General features: G+C 35.3%; 2 protein-coding genes across 24 annotated transcripts; one reads left to right on the forward strand and one right to left on the reverse strand.

Annotated features, from left to right (window-relative positions):
• Window positions 1–633: 633 nt before the first annotated feature.
• LOC18447776 (Pleckstrin homology (PH) domain superfamily protein) lies at window positions 634–19,550 on the reverse strand. 23 transcript variants are annotated; one of them, XM_020675667.2, is made up of 11 exons: window positions 19,339–19,409; window positions 17,785–17,854; window positions 15,937–16,034; window positions 14,836–14,923; window positions 13,955–14,189; window positions 13,812–13,865; window positions 13,114–13,211; window positions 12,642–12,764; window positions 9,529–9,618; window positions 8,852–9,007; window positions 634–795 (listed from the first exon to the last, which is right to left on the reverse strand). In XM_020675667.2, the coding sequence occupies exons 3-10, from the start codon at window positions 16,014–16,016 to the stop codon at window positions 8,864–8,866; spliced, it is 912 nt and encodes a 303-aa protein (XP_020531326.1). In that variant the 5' UTR covers window positions 16,017–16,034; window positions 17,785–17,854; window positions 19,339–19,409; the 3' UTR covers window positions 634–795; window positions 8,852–8,863. The 23 variants fall into 23 exon arrangements, 21 of the variants coding, with proteins under 21 accessions (XP_020531326.1, XP_088704393.1, XP_088704395.1 ...); XM_088848260.1 differs by lacking the exon at window positions 634–795 and adding an exon at window positions 1,766–2,264 and having other exon boundaries at window positions 19,339–19,425; XM_088848263.1 differs by lacking the exon at window positions 634–795 and adding an exon at window positions 1,766–2,264 and having other exon boundaries at window positions 19,344–19,414.
• On the forward strand, window positions 1,797–3,088 carry LOC18447777 (ATP-dependent Clp protease ATP-binding subunit). The gene is made up of 2 exons (XM_006857864.4): window positions 1,797–2,305; window positions 2,719–3,088. The coding sequence occupies exons 1-2, from the start codon at window positions 1,865–1,867 to the stop codon at window positions 2,986–2,988; spliced, it is 711 nt and encodes a 236-aa protein (XP_006857926.1). The 5' UTR covers window positions 1,797–1,864; the 3' UTR covers window positions 2,989–3,088.
• Window positions 19,551–20,837: the final 1,287 nt, after the last annotated feature.

The raw sequence follows: 20,837 nt of genomic DNA on the forward strand, positions 1-20,837 counted from the left end.
TTTTAAGGGGCAATAATTATTGTAATCTCTATGTACAAAAGATAAATAGTTTCTCTGTAGACAATCCCGATAGTACGAAGCCCTTATTTCTTATTCTTTGTTTTGTAAAATGTCAATAAAATAGTCACCTCCTCAAAGAAATCAATGGCGTTGTTAAGGCAATAGAATTAGCAAGAAAGTTGTTACTTTTGAAAAGACCTTTGGCTTATACACCTCTCCAGTGACTTCATAATAAAAAAATCCCCAAATTCTCCTATTTTGGATTTTAATTTTAGAATAAGCAGGGCTATTTTTATAAGGGAAATTTAAAAAAATAATCTTAAGAGGAAGAATTATTTAATATTTAGCTCATTTGCAACTACTCCAACTTAACGTGTGGTACTCCAATTTAACATGTGTTTTTGTGGGTATTTTAAAATTAAACTATTAAATTATTCATCTCTTATTGGGAATTTTACTAATCTTTGTTTTTATAATTTGACTACTTAATTGAGTTAAATTGTTAAAAGGACCCAGTTTTTATACAGCCAAGCATATGTAGAAATGCGGGCCTCTTAATAAATCTATTTTTGAGATGGATTTTAAGATTTACTTTTTAAAGAAATGTAATCTCTAACATGAAGATCATGAATATGAAAAATAAATAAATTTTAAAAATTAAAAAATAATGATTCTAGTAAAAAAACATTTGGATCGTTAGTTTCCATTGTTTTTAGATGAAACACCAACTTGCATCCATCTTTAAGCTGGATGCTTTACACTTCCTAGATCGCATATATAGAAATGGGGGCCAACCTGCATGAAACAATTTTCCTTGTTAAATATACCAGATTTTGATAAAAAATAATATAAAATTATATTATGAATTGACAAACTAAATTAAGTAGGGGTAATTGTTTCATCTGGCTCGCCAAATTATCCAAATACCTTGCCTATTCTATGCTTTTTTTGGACAAGGATACAAACGAATGGAAATTGAGAAGTTGTGCTATGAAAACCTAGTCTCTACCGTCTTGGCCCAAGTCCGACTCTTGCATATTTGATGTTCCAAAGATTTTAATAAAAAAAATATTTTGGATTTGGAGTGTGAAATAAGAAAGAGATCAAGTTATTAAGCAAGGGTATTTTGATCATTGGCATTAGTTCACTTAGGTAGCCTAAATTTATCCAATTGTCCCTGCTACTTCTCAGTTCCTAATCCAAAAGTTGGTTAAGTTCGGAAATTTTCCAATAAAATCGTAAAAGAGGTACCTACGCTAAAAGATCTTTGAAATGAACTATTTTGTTGGTAAATCTATGGATTTAGCCACCTTATTGTTTTTTTTTTTTTTTATGTGGTTTGACCGATATTTTTCCTTTTCTTTTTTATTACACTTTATATTTCCCTTTTCTCTCCAATTTTGCATCTCCTAAGTTTTCTTTTTTTTTCTCTCTCTCCTCCTTTGTAAAAAATGGATGGACTATCTTGGTGATTTGCTATTGGCAAATAGGGGTAGCATTAGCTGGACCCGGATCTGAAAAAGTGATATGGGATTCAGCCGGACTCAACCCACTAGGTCCAATTTTTAACCCATACCCAGACCCGATCAGGTCTACCCCTCGGGTCCCAGGTTAGGTCCGCGTCCATTGTCAGCTCTATTGGCAAGGGGCAACACAGGTGTCCAATAAACACCATGACTCTCATTCCTCTTAGAATCAGCACTCCAACCTTCTACGACCATATCAAAGATAAGGAAATGAAAAATCCCCACCACACACTTTGAAGTAAAACACAGAAAGATCCAAAATCCCATTCCATATGTACAAGTACTAAAGAAAGTATAAACTCCTTAAGAATTAAGGTAAAAGCTGCAACCACACCACAATGCTCTGCAAATCCCCCCTAACAGCAATTCCATCACCCTTCTTTCCAACACAAAAAAAGCATGGAAATTACACAACCAAGTTCTTTTCATTATATGATCAAGATTCAGAAAAACCCATCTCCACAATTACTGAAAATCCATCAAAAAAGGAGGGCACCATCAAAGTTGAGTTTCAAACTCTTGGAGATAGCAAGCTTGGGATATCAAGATACCCCAATTTTGATTATAATGCAGAGGGGGGCACAGGTAGAGGAAAAGGAAGAAAAAGTAGTGATGGTTCCTCTAATGAGTTAATGGTCTCTTTTGACATTGGCTCTCTCTATATTCCACCACTGAATTATGGGACCACCAGGTTCTTGGGCTTGCCTTTGCCACCATTCTTGAAGATTGACATAGTTCCTGAGAAATTTGATGGGATCATCAATGAAGGAACTGGGAAGGTGAGGCCCACTCTCTCTCTCTCACACACACACACACACATCTCTATAGACAAGAGCCTTGAACTTGCAGCTAGTGACCGACAGGATAGAACCCAATCTCTCTCTCTCTCTCTCTCTCTCTCTCTCTCCAACTTGCAGCTAGCGACTGACAGGATAGAACCCAATCTCTCTCTCTCTCTAACTTGCAGCTAGTGACTGAGGATAGAACCCAAGCTCTCTCTCTCTCTCTCTCTCTCTCTCTATCTCAATATCACTAGATTACATAATGGAACTCTCTCTCTCACACACAGTTATGGACTTCAAACTTTCAGCTCAGTGGCTGACACATTTAAGTTTCTAGGACATACCCAATCTCTCTTTCTCTCTCTCTCTCTCTAAAATTTTGTGATCATGGGTATAGTTTATTACTGCAGGTGGATTTGGAATTTAGAGCCAAGTTCTGTTTCTCTGCTGGGAGCTTGTATAGACCCCCAGCTCTAATGGTGGAGACTATTTTAACAACTGAAGAGGCTAAAGGAGTAATTAAAAATGGCAAAGGAGAGAGGATGGATGATAAAGGGAAATGTAGGCTTGTTGGGGTTGCCACTGTTGATCCTATTCATGATTTTCTCATGAATGCTTTTCTTGGCCTTCCCACAGAGTGCATTGCTGATTTAAATGCCCAAATCTTTGTTACCTCCTGAAGCCTATTCATGTTTTTTTGCATAAGGTTTGTATAAGGTTGACCACTTAAACAATCATAACAAGGCACACCTCTAAATGATGTTGATTCAATACCGCAAATTTTTGTGATGGTTTGAAAATCTATTGCCATCTCTACTCGTGAAATTTAAAGTTGCAAAGACAATGTAGATCTAACGGATTTACAAACACTTAAAAAAATCTTGAAAATAGATGGTTTACCTAATACATTTCAAGATATACTATTTCTAAGACTTGAAATCCTTCTTTTGTTTTTACACTCATATATCTTGATTAATTGGAGGGTCTTTCAGCAATAGAACGACATTTGCCGGTGAGTTGTTGTGGAGTGCCTTACTTCTATAGTATAAGTTTGGCACCTTATATGAACCTTTGCCTTTTCCCTACACTATTGTATGAAAGAATGACAACATATAAGCTCTGAAATTATATGCTCCCTGAGGGAGCGTGTCCATGAGTTTTTCAGAACTGCAAAATTTATTAGGGGTTGTATACAATGATACTAATTGCCTTTCATATAAAGAGGTCATAATTACTTGTAACAATCTGCCGTGAAATCTAATAGCTTGAGTGTGCCACAAAGTCAAAAAAAAATTCTTTTGAATATTGAGCTTGATCAATGAAATAAATATAGCCACTCAATTTCACATCCAATGGTCAAGATTAATTGTGTCCACCTTGAAAGGTAAATGGTCGAAACTAACTTTTTATTAACCATCCAATTTCTTTGAACCGTCCAATAAGGGTCAGATCTAAGTATTTAGCAATCGAAAATCCAATTTTTTCTTTTTTAAAATACTCATTCGGTTCTTTTTCCGGTGACTGTGAAATGTATCCCAAAACTTTTTCAAAATCCTATCCAGCAGTTCTTTTGACCTAGGGAGTAATATATAGCGTGCTCATGCGGGAGTACTCTTTATAGGCTATAAATTAGCAATAATTCAACAAATTATTACACGGACTTCTAGACATTTTAGTTTGGATGGAGGAATCCCATAAAGCCTAAAAAACTAACCTAATACCATTGTTTAAATGGGTGAGGTTTCTGCCTACATTATTTTTTTTATTTTTAATTTTTTTTTGTACAGATAAGGCACACCTCTAAATTTTACTGAATTATATAGTTCCAATATAGGAAACCTTATAATGACTTGAAAATCCATGTTCAACCCTAATCATGAAATTTTAAAATGTGCAAGTTGAGTAAATTTATAAACATTTAAAAAATCTTGAATTAGATGGTCTAGATAACGTGTTATAAGATATAACATTTTTAGGACCTGATTCTCTCTCTTTCTATTATTTAAATTTATACATCTCAAGGTGGAAATGATCAATTGGATGGTCTTCCAATTTCAGTAACACTCTTTCCTATAGGATTTTTGAGGTACACTTACTTCTACAACATAAGGTTGCAACCTTACATAAACGTATTTCTTTTTATACAAGTCTTTTGCTAAAATAAAAATATTACTAGGAGCATTTTTGCACTCCCTCGGGAAACCTTGTAGATGAGTCTTCTAGTTTAGAAACCCAAATTGGAGGGGATGAAATCACTCTTTCAGATCCCACATTACGAGGATGTAATCTCTCTTTCACCCCAAATTACATGGAAGTAAGTATGATATAAAAGGTTTTTAATGTTTTTAGTTTACTAGTTCTAGATTTTAGATTTGGGGTTTGGGGTGGGTCATTTTCATTGTAGAGAATTGTCTGGGTAGAACTGAAATTTTTTTTTTTTTAGAAAATAAAGGGTTAGGATTTAATACTGATTAGAATTTATTGGGGAGAAGTTATATTTTAGGGTCTTGTGAAAAAAGAAAAAAAAATAGATTAGACTCCCCGCAAACCCTAGAGAGAGTATATTCTCTCACATTTTAATTCTTGTGCTTATTTTTCTAGTTTGCTATTTTTTTCCCACTCCTTCCCCACGCCAATTGCTATCAGAGCTACAGAAGGGTCTATAAATCATAATGCCACCAAAATTCACTCTTGCGGCTTAGGAAGTATGCTACAGTGGAGCTTGCGAATCAACAAATTAAATAGAACATAAATCAAGTCATGGAAGATAGTCCAAGCCAAATCCACTAAATTCAAGAAGATATAGGCACATTTCGTGGAAAGATTGGTGAAATAATTAAGTGATTGCAATGATTAAAAAATATTGCTCATTTACAAGATGGTGCTCACAATCATATAAATCCGACACCAAATCTCACTCTAGGTTGCAATGATTGGTGAAATAATTCAGTGATTGCAATGACTAAAAAATATCGCAAGGATTAATCAAACTCCACTACCAGTTGAGCTTATATGTTTTGAGAAAATGTTGATATCAAAATTAATCTTCCCAAGTTTTATGAAAAACTTAAAAATGAAATCAAAACTATACTTCGCATCCCAATGTTCCACTACATGTTGCACATCAAGTGTGATTGATTAATCTAATAAATAATACAAAGTACATCAATAAATAATAAGACTACATTGGTTATTCAATTAGCTTTTGAGAGATATATTGCACACAATAAGCTCGAGGTTGAACTTCTCCCACCCCAAAAGAATGATTTAATAGGTACTTTTTTTATTTTGTAGGATTTTCTCTTCATCCTAAACTTCTCTCTATCGCCTAAGTAGGAAAATAACCACAGTTGTTGACCTCCCTAGCACAAATTGAATTGGTTTTCTGATATACTTGTTTCTTGCCTTAATCCTTACTCGATTACTCTCTCCCAAAGCTTCATGGTGTGGCTCATAAGTTTGATCCTTCGATAATTCGCACAATTTTGTATGCTTTCTTTGTTCTTGTAAATAGGTACCACAATACATTTCCTCCGTTCATCTAGCAATTTCTTTGTTCTCAACACCTTAATAAACAGCTTAGAGATTATTTTGGATTTCTAGTTTTCTATGAGGGCACTTGTATATTTTTTAATTGTAGACAATTGATGGATAGAGCAAAAAAGTTTATTTTCAAATAAAGGATGAAAGGTTAGGATTTAAAATTAATTCAGATTTCTTAAGAAGAAAATTAGGTTTAAGGTTATTTTCTTTTATAAATATATAATTATTAGACCCAAAAAAAATAGAGAGAAGAAAAGAAGAAATGCTCGAGTCTTGTGATTTTGGATGGATATTCTCTCACCCTTATTCTTGTCTATTATTTTTCTAGTTTACTTTTTTTCTCTCCCTCCTTCCCTCTCTCTCTCTCTCTCTCTTAACTCCAAATTACTAGGATGTAAATTCTCCGTTTACCCAACAATCTCTCTCTCTCTCTCTCTCTGAGCTACAACTTTTGCTTCGCTTTGAAGACCGAAGCCAAAAGCAAATTTAACAACATTGCTCCCAGCAGTTGTCTACAAGGATCCTCACAAATACATAACAACACGATGCGCATATCAGAAATAAGAACAGCAAAATTGGCCATTGAAACATGCACATCCATACATCACTCAACGTGAGGGGAGTCTGGGTGGGATTTCAAGTTAAGTTCTTTCAAAGTGAACTTTTCTCAAGAAAAAGGCTAAAATAGTGTGTTTAAATTTCTAAAGTGTCAAACAATATGTCTTTCTTGATGTGCCAACAACTTTCAAAGGTCATAGATACACGTGTCCAAGTTACATAGATTCTTACATAAGTTTCATTTTTATGAGAGATAGAGTGAGAGAGAGAGTCCTTTCGACAAGTGTTTAGAAATTTGTGTAATAAGGTAACAAAGAGAATAAATTAATGTATACCAAAAAATAATTTGTTTTATAATCTCAACCAACCAAAAACAATAGGCAAGTAACTTATCAAGTGGTATGGTAACAAACAGACTCTAGCAGCAAGTGGTATTCTCAGCAGTGTTTACAAATGTGTCCTCACCATCCATCAAGACATGGTGTGCTTTGATTCAGTGTCACTCTATACATTGAAAATGTTAATCTCGACTTGGCAATCATCTGAGTCCGATGGGATCAGGAGCCAGATAATTTTGAGTCGAGAAACTCCCAAATCACCAGAACCTCCTGGTTTTACATAAATTTTTAGGACTTCTCCTGTTAAAACTTTCTTGGCCCAACTCTTGGGGGCTCAGGATCTAGACCCTGACAAGTCCCTACCTGAGATCAACTTTTTAATTACTGATCCTAGCATGACATATGAAACTAATAATAACCAACAGACGAGGTTTCTTAAAGCATGCATAAACTTCGCAAAAGCAAAATTTTGTTCAGATGCAAGAAAATGCAAGAGTGCACGCATCCAAGAGATGCCTGCATGTGTAAATACATATGAAGTGGAACAATCCCCATCTCATGCAAGCATGTCTCTGCAACACCTTTTATACGTGCATGTTTTACAGCAAGCCCCCAACTATCCATTGCCAATGCTATAGCTAACAAGTTCTAATGAGGTAAAACTTGTGTCTGGTAATATTCTTAAGAGTTGTTTAATAGGGACCAGATACCATGAAAAAGCGTGGTACAAAAGTACTCTTACCTAATATCCATTGTTCATACTTCTTGCATGACCGAGTTGAGTAATGTTCTTGCCAAAATACTAGGCAGCTCATCATCCACTATATTTGGATAGTCTTCAATGGTGGATGTTCTGTCCAAGTACCCATCCTATACTCGTACTCAATTTAGAATATTTTTCATGCAACATATGACTATTCATTGGGACTTTCTGTTTACTACATATGAGTATAATATACGGGTACTCATACCGAATATCAACAATCCATACTTATCATAGGCGGTGGAGTTGAACAACTGTTCTTGTTACAAAGGGAAGGTATTGAGGATGAGCAACAACTCATTAACCACTGTCCTGGTAGAATTATATAGACGGTGGATGTCGGTTTGAATACTTTACCCCAAGGGACAAACTATGAAATGTTTTTCCTTATTCATTTGGAAAAATATTTTATAACCAATGTATGTATAGTGCTGGGTGCTCAGACCCAACATCCAAGACCCTCACTTGCCTTTGGGTGGTGGAGTTGACATCTTCTCTGCATTTAAAGTTGGTCGTCTTTTTAAGTGGGGATGGTTACTCACTCCACTACCCAAACAGATGATGGATTCCATATGAGTACCATTTATTGTAATCACACCAACAATAGTATCAAGTCCCCAATAATTTGGATTTATATACTTTACACTACATATGAATATAATTTTGGGTGCTTAGACAAGGCTACCCCCCCATGCACACTTATCGACGGATAGCGGATGTGATCGGTTGTTCCTCTGATGGACTTGAAAGCAGGACAATGGTCCATATCTACCATCAATTAATAAGAACTAAGAAGGGACTGCGGATTACCAACCTTGTGCACTGCTAACAATACTTGCATGTATTCTACATTGTTCTCATACCATTAAACTCTATTTGGAGGGATCCATATTCTATATTCCACAGCTCTAGTAGATTATAGTGCAAGGTTTCTCAATTGCCCATCCACCATCCGTGCACAGCAATGGACAGTGGAAATGAGAAGTTGTTCTGTAGAATAACCATACGGGCCTAACAGCGGGGACAAGGGCTCATCTTCACTGTCCATCGCTAGTTTCAGACGGTGCATGGTGGCTGGTATGAGTACATTTCACGGTACTCATTCCATATATTGGATACTTTCCCATTTGGAAAACCTCAAATAATCCAAAAACCAAAGAACTCAAGACAAAAATGATAATAAAAAGCATCCCAAGGTCTGAATTTCCCCTACTTTAACTTATTCTCCATAAATACATAAACAAAATTGTAGGTGCACAAAACTTAACTCTAGATCTCATTGAAGTATAAAAGCAAAGAGAACTTTAAAATAGATCAGTTATGCACGGTTAAGTTACTTACCCATATGAGAGATTATTCAAGCACTGGAGTGTACACTTTGATGGCTTCAGCAAGCTTATTTGTCTCCTCCTCAGATTTCATCCTTAACAAGTATGTGCGAGCTACGACAATATCATTATCTTTACCTGTTTCCGTTCCACCAGAGAAACCATCACCCTACATGCAACCTCAGATTAGGCTCAGCATAAGATAGAAGTGCATAATGTTCCAGTGGACAATGGAAAACCATATTCAATCGGAGTCATCTCCTAGTGAGATGATGCACAATAATAGAAAGTGGGAATTACAAGAACAAGGAAAAACTCATTAATGGGTCCTACTCTCTATCCGTCACCACTCATCATTTTATTGAACGGTACTAACCTCTACAAACAAGGTTTTATGTAGCCCATTGGCTCTGTATGATAAATTTTGCATTAACGTATTCAGTTGAAACATCTTTAACATTAAGTAAGAAGGGACAGCAGATGAGAAGGATGAAGAATGATCCAGTAAAAAGTGGCCCCAAAAGATATGGCTTTATTTCAGATTGTAAAAGCCATCTTTTTCTTGTTTCTGCACTTTTCTTTGGGGTGGGTGGGGGTGTGTGTTCGTGTGTGTGTGTTATAGGTACAAAGATTGCATCAACTGACATAGAAATAAAATAGCATTGAGTGTTCCAGTTCTAGGAATATTACCGAAGTATGGAATATTGTAGCGAGAGTGTTCTTTTGAATATTCATTCTGATGCTCGGATAAATCAAAGCATTAAGCAACACTTTCCCAACCTGTAATCAAGTTACGAGAAAGAAAAACAGAAAATACCAATAACATCCTGTTAAATTGGATATTTGAATGATGTATCTGCAGTAGAATCTACACAAAGCCAACTGAAAAATATGTTTAATGCAAAGTTATAAATGTAAATTTTTCTCATTCTAAAAACGGAAAATTAAAATAGGAAAATTGTCAAATAATTATGCTCTAATGAAAATTATTAAAGCCACGTAACAAATAAGCTACTAAACATTCAAATTACAAATCACTAGTTCCAATTCTGCTAACTTGGTTTATATCAGACCAGAAGGGTCTTACATGTTCATCTTTGCAATATTTTTGATGAATACCTTGCAGGTCAACCTTGAGAAGACAGCTTCATAAACCAATCAGCTCCTTGAAACCTTCACTTTGTAAAACCTTTTTTTTTTTTTACATTAACTGTTAGTAGTGGGTTATGGCCTCATTGAGAGTATGGCCTTAAATAGAGCAGAATAGTGAAACCAAGATTTGTGTAGCCGACCCCAATTACTTGAAAAAAGGCTATAATGATGATGATGATGATGAACTGCTAGTAGTGGGTTAGAAATTTTTGAAGCCGTCAGTAGCTTTCGAAAGGGGTTAGAATTGGTAGGAATGGAAACCGAGACCGGTAGCTGAGTCATAGGTGGTAGTACCACCTTGACCTCAACCCCATTCCTTCACTTTGATAAACTATCTTTGTTGAAACGTTTCAATTTAGTTTTAGCCATCATTCATCTCCTCTTGAAATTTGTGTTTTAAGTTTGGGCATCAACATTTTCACCAAAATTTCACATTTCCTCGTTTTTCTTGGAGAGGACAATAAACACCTAAACCCTCGGCCCAAAACACCCATCCTTGTCCTCCAACAAATAAAATAGCTCTAAGGGGCTTGATCATTTGAAACAAAGAGTGAGCTAGAAAAAAATCACCAGCTCAATATTTGAAGTAAAACACTCAATATTTGACAAGTTTCAGGGATTGTGTCCTCCTGAATTGTACTGAATTGACTTGGAATGAAAAATCCAGTCAATTTAGTTTACTTGAACCAAAGCCGAACAAGCCAAATTATAGGGCTGGCTGGATTTTGTTAGGACTTTGGACTCAACACAAGTAGTGAAATTAGGAATTATAGGGCTGGGCTGGATTTTTTAAGACTCAACACAACTAGCAAAATTAGGAGTTATAGAGCCTTGTCTTGACTGAAGTTTTCAAGTTCCTCGTACAAAACAGGTTTTTGAAATTGCTCACATTGAAGGATGGGAACCTTCTCCAGTCTCTTGATTAAGATTTTATTCCTTATGGGCAAATTAATATGCTGAATTCATTGAGGGACATGTAAAGATATACAGATGGTCTATTCCATGCATCAAGAATCAATCCTTATTATTATTATTATGAAATTTGGTACTATCATCCAGTCTCTAGATTAAGACTTTATTCTTATGGGCATGTAAAGGCATACGTAGATGGGCCTATTCCAAGCGTCAAACATCAATCCTTGTTATTAGATGAAATTTAGTACTACCCATTGTATTCATTCTTACTCTAATTTCAAGTGCCCCATTGAAAGGTAGTACATGTTTCTCATGAGTTCAAAGACTACTTTTATGCTACAGGATTTCATATTTCCCTTGGTGATCAGGGGAGCTTGGTTTTGCAGGAGCAAAAGAGCTCATCATACAAAGGAATCTATAAACTAAAGTCCCGTTTAGGTTGCGGTATTTTGTCTTCACATCCTAGCTTACATTTTGTGGAGAGACGAGTGAGTTTTCAGTGACAATAGGTCTACATCAAGGGTCAGCATTGAGCCCGTGCTTCTTTGTCTTAGTTTTAGATGACTTAACTAGGCACCTACAAGATGATGTATTGTGGTGCATTTTGTTCGCAGATGACATAGTTTTGATCGACGAGACCCGAAATGACATCAACACAAATTTAGAACTTTGGAGAAATTCTCTAGAATCCAAATGTTTTAAAATTAGCCGGACTAAGAAAGAGTATATGGAATGTAAGTTTAGTAATAGTAGGAGTAGTGACGAGGAAGTAGTTAAGATTGACAGCCAGGAAGTACAAAAAGACCGCACTTTCAATATCTTGGGTCGATAACCTAGGAAAATGGTGAGATTGAGGAAGATAACGCACACAGAATTCAAGCTGGGTGGCGTAGTGGATAGGTGCAACTGGAATTTTATGTGATTGCCGCATACCAATGAAGCTAAAAGGCAAGTTCTATAGACAGCTGTGAGACCAGCTTTGCTCTATGAGGCGGAATGTTGAACGACCAAAAAACAATATACCTATAGAATGAATGTAACGGAGATGAGGATGTTGATATGGATGAGTGGCAAAACAAGAAGGGATCGAATTCGAAATGAATCCATTCGGGAGAATTTAGGTGTGGTACCAATAGACAATAAGATGAGAGAGAGTAGACTTAGGTGGGCTGGCCATGTGTGGAGCCGATCAAGTACAACACTTGTTAGGAGTGCGAGACGGTTAAAGTAGAAGGACTGAAAAGGGTAAAGGGTAGGCCCAAAAGGACAAGGTTGGAAGTAATCCGAAAAGATATGAGAACTTATGGCCTCACTGAGGGTATGACCTTTATTAGAGTAGAATGGAGGACCAAAATTCACGTAACTGATCTCAATTAATTGGGAAAAGGCTATGATGATGATAATGATGATTCTGGCTCACATTTTGACTAAATTGGATCATGGATATTTATGTGAACTTATGAATTCACATGATACAAGCATAAGTGAAATATACAATCCAATTTAGAAAGCATGAAAAACAACTTTCCATAAGCAAGTGGTGATCAAAACAACCACATTGCATACTCTTAGGCTGATAGTTTTAAAAATTGAGAACCATTTTCAATAAAAATAACTCCAATGCAACTGCTGATATGTTAATTCTATGAAATGAAGTCTAAAAACTAATAAGTAAATCATACATGATTCATAATTGTAATCGTTCGTTGAAATGAAGTTTAAAAAGTAAATCATACATGATTCCTGATTATAATTGTTGGTTTAGATTCCTTCGTAGCTTTTGCAGCACCCTCAACACATTTTATAGAAAGTTGACCCATACCCATATCCTTCCATCCCTTCTCAACTGGATCGTCAGGCTGCAGATATTTTAGTGAACACAATGGTATCAGCCAACAACTAATGAGAAATTCTTTTTAAGCTATTAAAATCTAATAAAGATGATTTCACAAGATTCACCAAGTTTTTTATAGGATGCGAACAATCCTTAAGTCTTATCAAAAACAGAAAATTTTAAGGGAAGTTTCAATTTTTACTGAAATAAGACTTTCGAGTCAACTCGGATTGAACCAAATCAAGTCAAGACCAGAATTCAAGCTTTTCAATTTTGATTGAAATAACATACTTTCACAATATCATCATCTAAGGAGATACCTTTATATATAACTTGCACTTGTAATTTCACAATATCATCATCTAAGGAGATACCTTTATATATAACTTGCACTTGACTTCATGTACCACTCTGACTCCTTGCTCTTCAGTCTTCTTCAAGGAAGGGCTACTTGGTTGTTCCACTTCATCACCTAGAAAGTGTTAAAACAACGAGATTAGATCGTCAAATACACCAAAAAAAAAACAGTATCCATTTCTCTCAAAATAAAAAATAAAAAAACATTAAAGATGTGAAAAATCCAAGTTAACCAAGAAAGAGTTAGAAAATTCCTTGTTACCCAACAAGAGGTGATTCAATATGTAATCTAGACACTGGAACTCGGAATTGCATCAGTTTCACATCATCTTTATAAGGACGGAGTCCATAAGAAAAAGGCATGGGCAACTTGACAGAAAAATTTCAAATTTCCTATTTTTTGGAAACATAGAGATGTATACAGTGCAAAGTGTAGAACCCAAATAACCACCAACTCTAAGGAAAATGTCATACAATGTAGACATACTTAAAAAATATCCATCCACATCAAATTCAGAATTCTTGGACCATTGTTGGCCAAACAACCAGGGAACTCGTCCATTGCGGGTAAGATCTTTTTTTTTTTTAATGCTAAGCCTATTGCAGTAAGATCCTCGTTTATAATTAGCAAAAGTAAAAGTGAACGCCTTCTACTATTAGATAAGCATATTTCAAACCCTAAATTAATAAGGGAACAAGATCAGCATTGTGTCACCTTCGTCCACATTGTCAGATGTCTCCCTTGCAGTAAGAGTAGCACTTTGAGTTCCTGAAAGAGAAGGAAAACCAACATGAGCAGTATTCATGAACAAAACATGCATAATATAGTACAAGTATATTATTTATCACACTACATACCTGGAAAAACTGAAATTTGATTGGTTGATGCTGGAGGAGCACCCCAAGGGTTCACAAAGCTCATAGATGGACCACTTGGATTGGACCCACTCGTGTTGGGAACTTGTGCTTGCAATTTTTGAGTCTTGATTTCAGGCAGAACTCTATTCTTAGCCGTCAGTTTATTTGCATCAGTAACACCATTGGCAGCTGCTGCATTTTCTCTAAGCCAACCAACTATATCACTGAATTCCTCCTATAAGGTTATTGAATTTTATGGTTCAGGATCAAGGATATATTTACATACGAAGTTTTTATGCAAAACCAACATTTTCCATGAAAAAGCTTAGAAAGAAAAAATGAATTAACAAAATAGTATAAGGCATTTACAAAATTATAATGCAGCCAATCAAGTTATGTCAATCATCTTATGAGAACCCTCACATTGAACTATGCAATTGAGTAAAATCAGTTCGAAAAAGGCGGTAGAATGGGTTCACTTATTCTTCTCAAACTAACCATGTTGAGAAGAGTAAACTCAGTTTTAAAAAAACAGTAGAGACAGTAGAATCATCCATTTTAAGAACATCTCTATATACTAATTTTATTATATCATTAAATTTCATTCAATGTTTTTCAACTATGATCAATTGTTTCGCTTTATTTACTGCCTCTTCCTACATACTTTTAGTTTCTCCTCAACTTTGTAAGATGCACAAGTTTGGTTGCCCAATTTTAAAGGCTTATGGAACAGGTGATAGAGTACAGAGTTTCAATACATTATGGAAAACATACAAAGAAGGGGTATCATCTCAAGTATACCATACTCTGGACATATTTCTAAACGAAAGTAGATGACTTAAATTCTAGATTAAATAGGAGAGTCATGGTTAAGAATCTACCATGATACGTGAAGCATGACGAATATAGTCTTGTACACCATCCATCCACAGCGCATCAGGGTGATTTTTAAGCTGTGATTGCACCCAGCTGCTCATCAAGAATTAACAGCTTGTCATAAGTCTAAGTGACGAGGGAATGTACCACCCTCCCTCCCTCTATCCACACACACGCACGCACACACAGACACACTTGTGTGCGCACTCACACACAAGCACACACATCACACACATGCGAGCACGCACACACAGACAGACACACACACGTGCATGCGCACACACACACACATACATACATGATCCTAGACAATTCTCTGGATCCGAAAAGCAGCCAAATTTAAACACTGATCAAAACCAGATATGCTCGCATAAGCAGAGAGGAATGGCAAATTCTGTCCATTTCAGTCCAGGGAGAGTTTACCATAAACACAAATGGACTATGGAAAATCATAAGCCATTGGGTCATTACTGTTCATTGAAGTGATGGATGGTTATAAATGGAGAGCAGGACCACCAAACCAATACACCGCCAATGATGGGCCCCAATTTCTAGTCCACATTTTTTTTCCCCTGAAAAACTCACTATCTTTATCCCCATTTATTAAAGAGATGACCCAATTGACGATGATATTTCGATAGCTAATTGGATTATATTATACCTTGCCTTCATTCCAAACAAGGAAATTTGATGCTTAATATTCAAAGGAAAAAATGTGAATTTAGTAAAATGAGCCAAAACATCAGTTCTAGCATATCATTGCTATGCATTAGGAGTAAAAATGTTTTTTAACCTTTATCCTGCATACAATAACTTCATCAATGAAACTAAATTTACTAACCTCAAATTATGAAAAGCATCTCTTGGAGGACCTAAACTTTACTTGCACAAAAGAAGAATATGTGGAAAATCTTATTTATTTCTCAAACAAAAAAGTATTGAAGAAGCTACATCTACAAAACACCTGAAATCACTACCCAAGACACTTTTCATATGCTACTATTCTGGAACCATAACCTAAATAAATGAAAGATATTTGATCCCAACCAAAATGAATCCAAAAAAAAAAAAGCAGAAAAGAATATCATCCAAGACCAAATGATGACCTTGCAAATTGCGTGTTAAGAGCTACAACATGTTGTCGAGATGATTCAGCCCTTTCAGCATCAAAAGGGGGTAGTGCCATTATTGACTTTTCTCAAAGCTGCTTGAAGATTAGATAGAGACAAATGTCACCATAAGTTTCCTATAACCAGAAAATAACCTTCATGACAGTTTAAGTAAATAAAGGAAAGAAGAAACTATGGAAAGAAGAAACTATGTGTGAATAATTATCTGAAAGAGTAACAAGCAACCAAAGCTACACAGTAATAAACATATATCATGAATCTTTGCTTTTTGCATCAAGTCACTCATATGGATAAAAAATCCTTATCAAAGAATAAAAGGAAAAACAAAGAAACTGATTGATATATGTCCCTAAGAATTAATAATCATGAAAGTCTCGCCACATGGCACTTATAAGTTATTTCTGTGCTAGCATGCATTACAAGGATCAAACATAATGAGATAACACATAATTCAATTAAATTGACAACAATGGAGAAATTCATAAAAATGGTTATGAAGAAAATATTCAATTAGACCACTATGCAGTTATCAGCATACTACATCAATAGTTACGTAATGAACCCAGTTTCTCGGAAACATTATGGGCTACCAAGGCAGATATGTAATTTTTAGAGAAGTTACTTCATGAAATTCAAATGCATGTATGTGAAATTCAATATAACTAGAAAAAGAAATTGATGAGAAGTTTAAGTGAATCAGCACAGGAATAATGAGACCGCTTTCACATAATTCTCCAAAAGTGTGAAAACAAAATGATGCCACAAGCACGAAAAGCTAGCCTATAAAGGTCAAACATAAATATTTTCTCACTGCATCAAGTAACATATACGGATTGAAGCTTTATTGAGAAAAGTAAAAGAAAAAAAATACTGATCAAAGTAATTGTGATCTCTCTCTTCTAGTTGATAATCATAAGAGTATGTATGTGAAATATATATTCTTAAATGTGTGTCTATTATGGAATGCACTATAAGGATCAAATCTTAATGAGATAGGTTATGATTCATCTTGAAAAAAGGTGACGCCAAAGGAAATATTTATACAAAGGTGGTTACCAAGAAGATACCATATCAGGACCCTATGCAGCCACTCCCACACTACTTTAATAACTACGTAAGGAGCCCGGTTTCTAGCAACATTGTGGGTTACCTAAGTGAATGTACTAAATTTTAGATAGATTAGTCCTTGAGGTTGACTACTGAAGTGCAAGAGTGTTAAATATGTCCTGGTAGTCAGCTATGCTAATTGCTAAATGAACCTACATAGCAAGATCATTTCAAGCCATATTCCTTGAACAAGATGAGTTAATGATGAAAGGTAAAGAGATTCAACATATTTGAGACTAATAAGCACCACTTTAGATAAGACAGTGAACCGCAACCTTGTTCGCTCACAATGGGTTATCTAGGATGGGCTTGACTATGAAGGGTTTAGGATTCTCTCTTATGACATCACTAATTCATTGACCCTCTAATACAATTTCTTAATTCAGAAATGAAAGGTACTCATATGCACAAGTAAATAACTGAACATGATTTAAACATATTCAATTTTAACTAGAGTTGCATTTCGAGCTAAGCCATTAAGCTAAATTCAAAAGTAAATAGGTTAATATGAGCACAAATTTATTTCACAATTGAGCTAAGTTAACCAAAGAAAGCTCTGTCTATGTGTTTTCAGTAGTGAGCATTGTTGGCCAATACCGTATTCATTTCTTCCTTTTCCAGTAGGGGATTGAAATTAATGATCAATTCAACAATAAAGTAAATTAAAAACCCTCTAAGAATCAGGACATTCAATAGGCTCACAAGCATTTATTTAACCCTTTAAGAATGCAATGCATCCTTCACACCTTTCTCTTCATCCATAAGCCTCTTGAACACACAATATTATCTGCCAATGTTGTTTGTTAACCATCATTTGCCAATTTTCTCCAAGTTCAAAAACACTAACACTAACATGCACGCGTGTGGGCACATAAACACACACCGGAAATATGTTTAAAAGCCGGCTGGCCTATTAAATAGTAAAGGCCAGACAGCTCATATTTGATTTGAGCACATCCAACGGACAATGTGCAGGGGTATTTTTTAATTTTAAAATTCTTTCTATAAATCCCTTTGAGCTGAAAATTGGGGAACATGGGCGCTGAAACTAGTGCAAAATACACACACACATGCATAAAAATATATATATATAGACACGCACACACACACACACACACACAAATAATATGATGAGAATGCCCCCACCCTGTCAGTGAACATGGCTATCCAAGCCGACCATTCGGCACGTGCACACACACATGCGCATGCACACACATGTACACGCACACACTCGTTTGAGCTAATTTCTTTATCATTAACTCACAAGTCCAAAATTTTTGAAAAACCTAGCTGAGGGGATTTCTTCAACCCCAAAGTTTGTAAATGTTCTCATCATCACCAGATGAACAATTTAAAAAAAAAAAAATTGAATTCTTAGTGGCTTAAATCCGAAATGGACCACGGCTGTTCACCAAATTTTCTCTCTCTCCCTTAATGAAATCCCTTTTTTATGTTCTTTTCAATTTTTTTCTTTTAGAAATTATTCACTACGTCCAAGAGTATTAAATAGAAAATTTGGGATCAAACAAATCCCCATAGAGAGGATCCTTTTTAAAAGTTTTCTGGCCCATTAGCAAGTGTTATAAAAACTCACCGGGGTGTTCTCACAAACGCACATGCACACCCACACCCACACACACACCCGCAGGCAGCCGCACACACATGCACACGCATGCACGCATGCGTGTCCACACACACACACATTGTAACATTTGCATTGAATCCCACTTCTTTGAAATAAAATTATTTATCTACTTAATATGAGAAATTGAGAAAGGAAATGTCTTCCAAGAAAAATATTCTTGATTGGGTAACAACGAATCCCATGAAATTTACTTTCTGCAATCATAAAAAAAACGCTACATAAAATACATCAAATGAAGCATTGCAAAACTAAAAACCGAGAGAAACAAAGAAGAAAATCGAACAAATCACTCGATAAACAGAAATTAACATCAACAAACACAGCAAAGATAAGCATCGAGTATCAGGAAATTCACATGACTTACGCCACATAAAATCCATCAAATGAAACATTGCAAAACTAAAAACTGAGAGAAACGAATAAGAAAATCGAACAAATCATTCGATAAACAGAAATTAACGTCAACAAACACTCCAAAAAGAAGCATCGAGTATCAGGAAATTCACATGAATAATCCAACATCAAGTATCAGGAGAAATCAATTACCAACACAGTATCAAAAAATATATATATAAATTGAATAATTTAATTCACAAAATAGCTAGAAAGTATTAAAGGGAAAATACAGAACAAAGCTGAGACTTTTTCAAGATCGCGTGCTTTCCGTGAATTGAAAACACCTCTGTAAATGAGGGGGAAAGTGGGGGAAAAAGAAGGGCACACGTTCAGATATTATTTTTCCCCCCAAAAGTGGAGGCAAAAAGGTCGAAATTACCCTTTATGATTTACTCTAAATACGATTTTGTTCTCAGATATAATTTCCGGCTTTTTAAACCTCAAAATATCCAAAGTCTAAGTTTCAGAGTTTTAAATACCATAATTTTCTGAAAATATTATATAGAAAAGTTTCAAATAAAGTCCAACTTATATCCTGGGTGGGAATGAAATTTTGATCTAAAGTCCAACTTATCTTAGAAATAGAATTTTGATCTAAATTTTTAGGGATTTATGATCTAAACTAAGGTGATTATGAGTATGAAAAAATAAAATAAAATTTTAAATTTTCTTTCTTTTGGGATCTTTTTGGCACCATGTATATGTAATTTTAGGTCGGTGCAATTTATATCCTAGGTAGGAATGGATATGGGTTGGGTTGGGTAGGTGTCCAGGTCGACCGCAATTCCGACCTGACCTAACTAGTTATGGGTTGCATTTGGACTCGTGGGTTGGGTCGGGTCTGGTCTAGGTCTAAAAATATACCATATACTTAATATTATTATTATGTATTTATATTAATATATATCAGCCAGGGTTGGGTCAGGTTGACACTCAACAAGATCTAAGCAGCACCTAGACTAACCCAAGTCAGGTCAAGGACAAAAGGACCAAACCTGACCTGTCGGGTCCAGAAGAATGGGTTACAAAGGTTGACCCAACCCCATTCCCACATTTAAATAGAATAAATTGTCCACTGAGCAAGTGGAGACTTTGATAATTTAAGCCTGCTTAATGGCCGAAATGATTATAGCTGGTTACTTCAGGTTAGCAACAGGAGCTGCCATATAATAAAAGAACACTTGTTTATTGCAACTCTGAATAAATATATATTTTTGTTTGATATTGCAACTCTGAATAAATATGAGTATTTTTATGATTTGCTCAGCCCACTCAAGCAGCACTAATAACAAAAAAATATTGTTGTTGTACGTTTCAATTCTGAATGGGAGCACTTTTGATATTTTCTTTATATATTTTTTTTAAGATGTATTTCAAGGAAATGAAAATGAAAATTTTACTTTTAATGTTCTTCCCATTAAACTAATTTCAATAGTTATTATTAATATGATTAGACTTGTTTAATGATTTTGTAAGATTGTTTAGCCCCATAAGGGTGATTTGAGAGGGGTGAAACTGAAATTCAATTCCAACTTGGGTATTTAGCCTCGATAGCGAAGTTTTTATCGGTGTTGGAAAAGTTGACTCGGGTCGACTACTTGGCCATGCCCCCAGCCGAATACTCGCCTGAGTCTAAGTAACTTGGTCCAAATAGGATCGAGTGTTCTAGCATCTGAAAATTATTAAAAAAATAAAGAAATAAAAAAATCTCAAAAAATTGGAAAATATT

Source organism: Amborella trichopoda, chromosome 9 (genome assembly GCF_054954075.1).
Source record: "Amborella trichopoda isolate Santa Cruz 75 chromosome 9, AtrichopodaSantaCruz75HAP2 v2.0, whole genome shotgun sequence".
Classification (NCBI taxonomy): domain Eukaryota; kingdom Viridiplantae; phylum Streptophyta; class Magnoliopsida; order Amborellales; family Amborellaceae; genus Amborella; species Amborella trichopoda.

Excerpts from the sequence above, each read along its gene's own strand:
- LOC18447777 (XM_006857864.4), top strand. The coding sequence starts at position 1,865 with ATGCTCTGCAAATCCCCCCTAACAGCAATTCCATCACCCTTCTTTCCA. Across the intron at positions 2,306-2,718 it reads TCAATGAAGGAACTGGGAAG|GTGGATTTGGAATTTAGAGC; the intron begins GTGAGGCCCACT and ends TTATTACTGCAG.
- LOC18447776 (XM_088848267.1), bottom strand. The coding sequence starts at position 16,016 with ATGGCACTACCCCCTTTTGATGCTGAAAGGGCTGAATCATCTCGACAA. Across the intron at positions 13,212-13,811 it reads ATCTGACAATGTGGACGAAG|GTGATGAAGTGGAACAACCA; the intron begins GTGACACAATGC and ends AACACTTTCTAG. Across the intron at positions 12,765-13,113 it reads AGTGCAAGTTATATATAAAG|CCTGACGATCCAGTTGAGAA; the intron begins GTATCTCCTTAG and ends AAATATCTGCAG.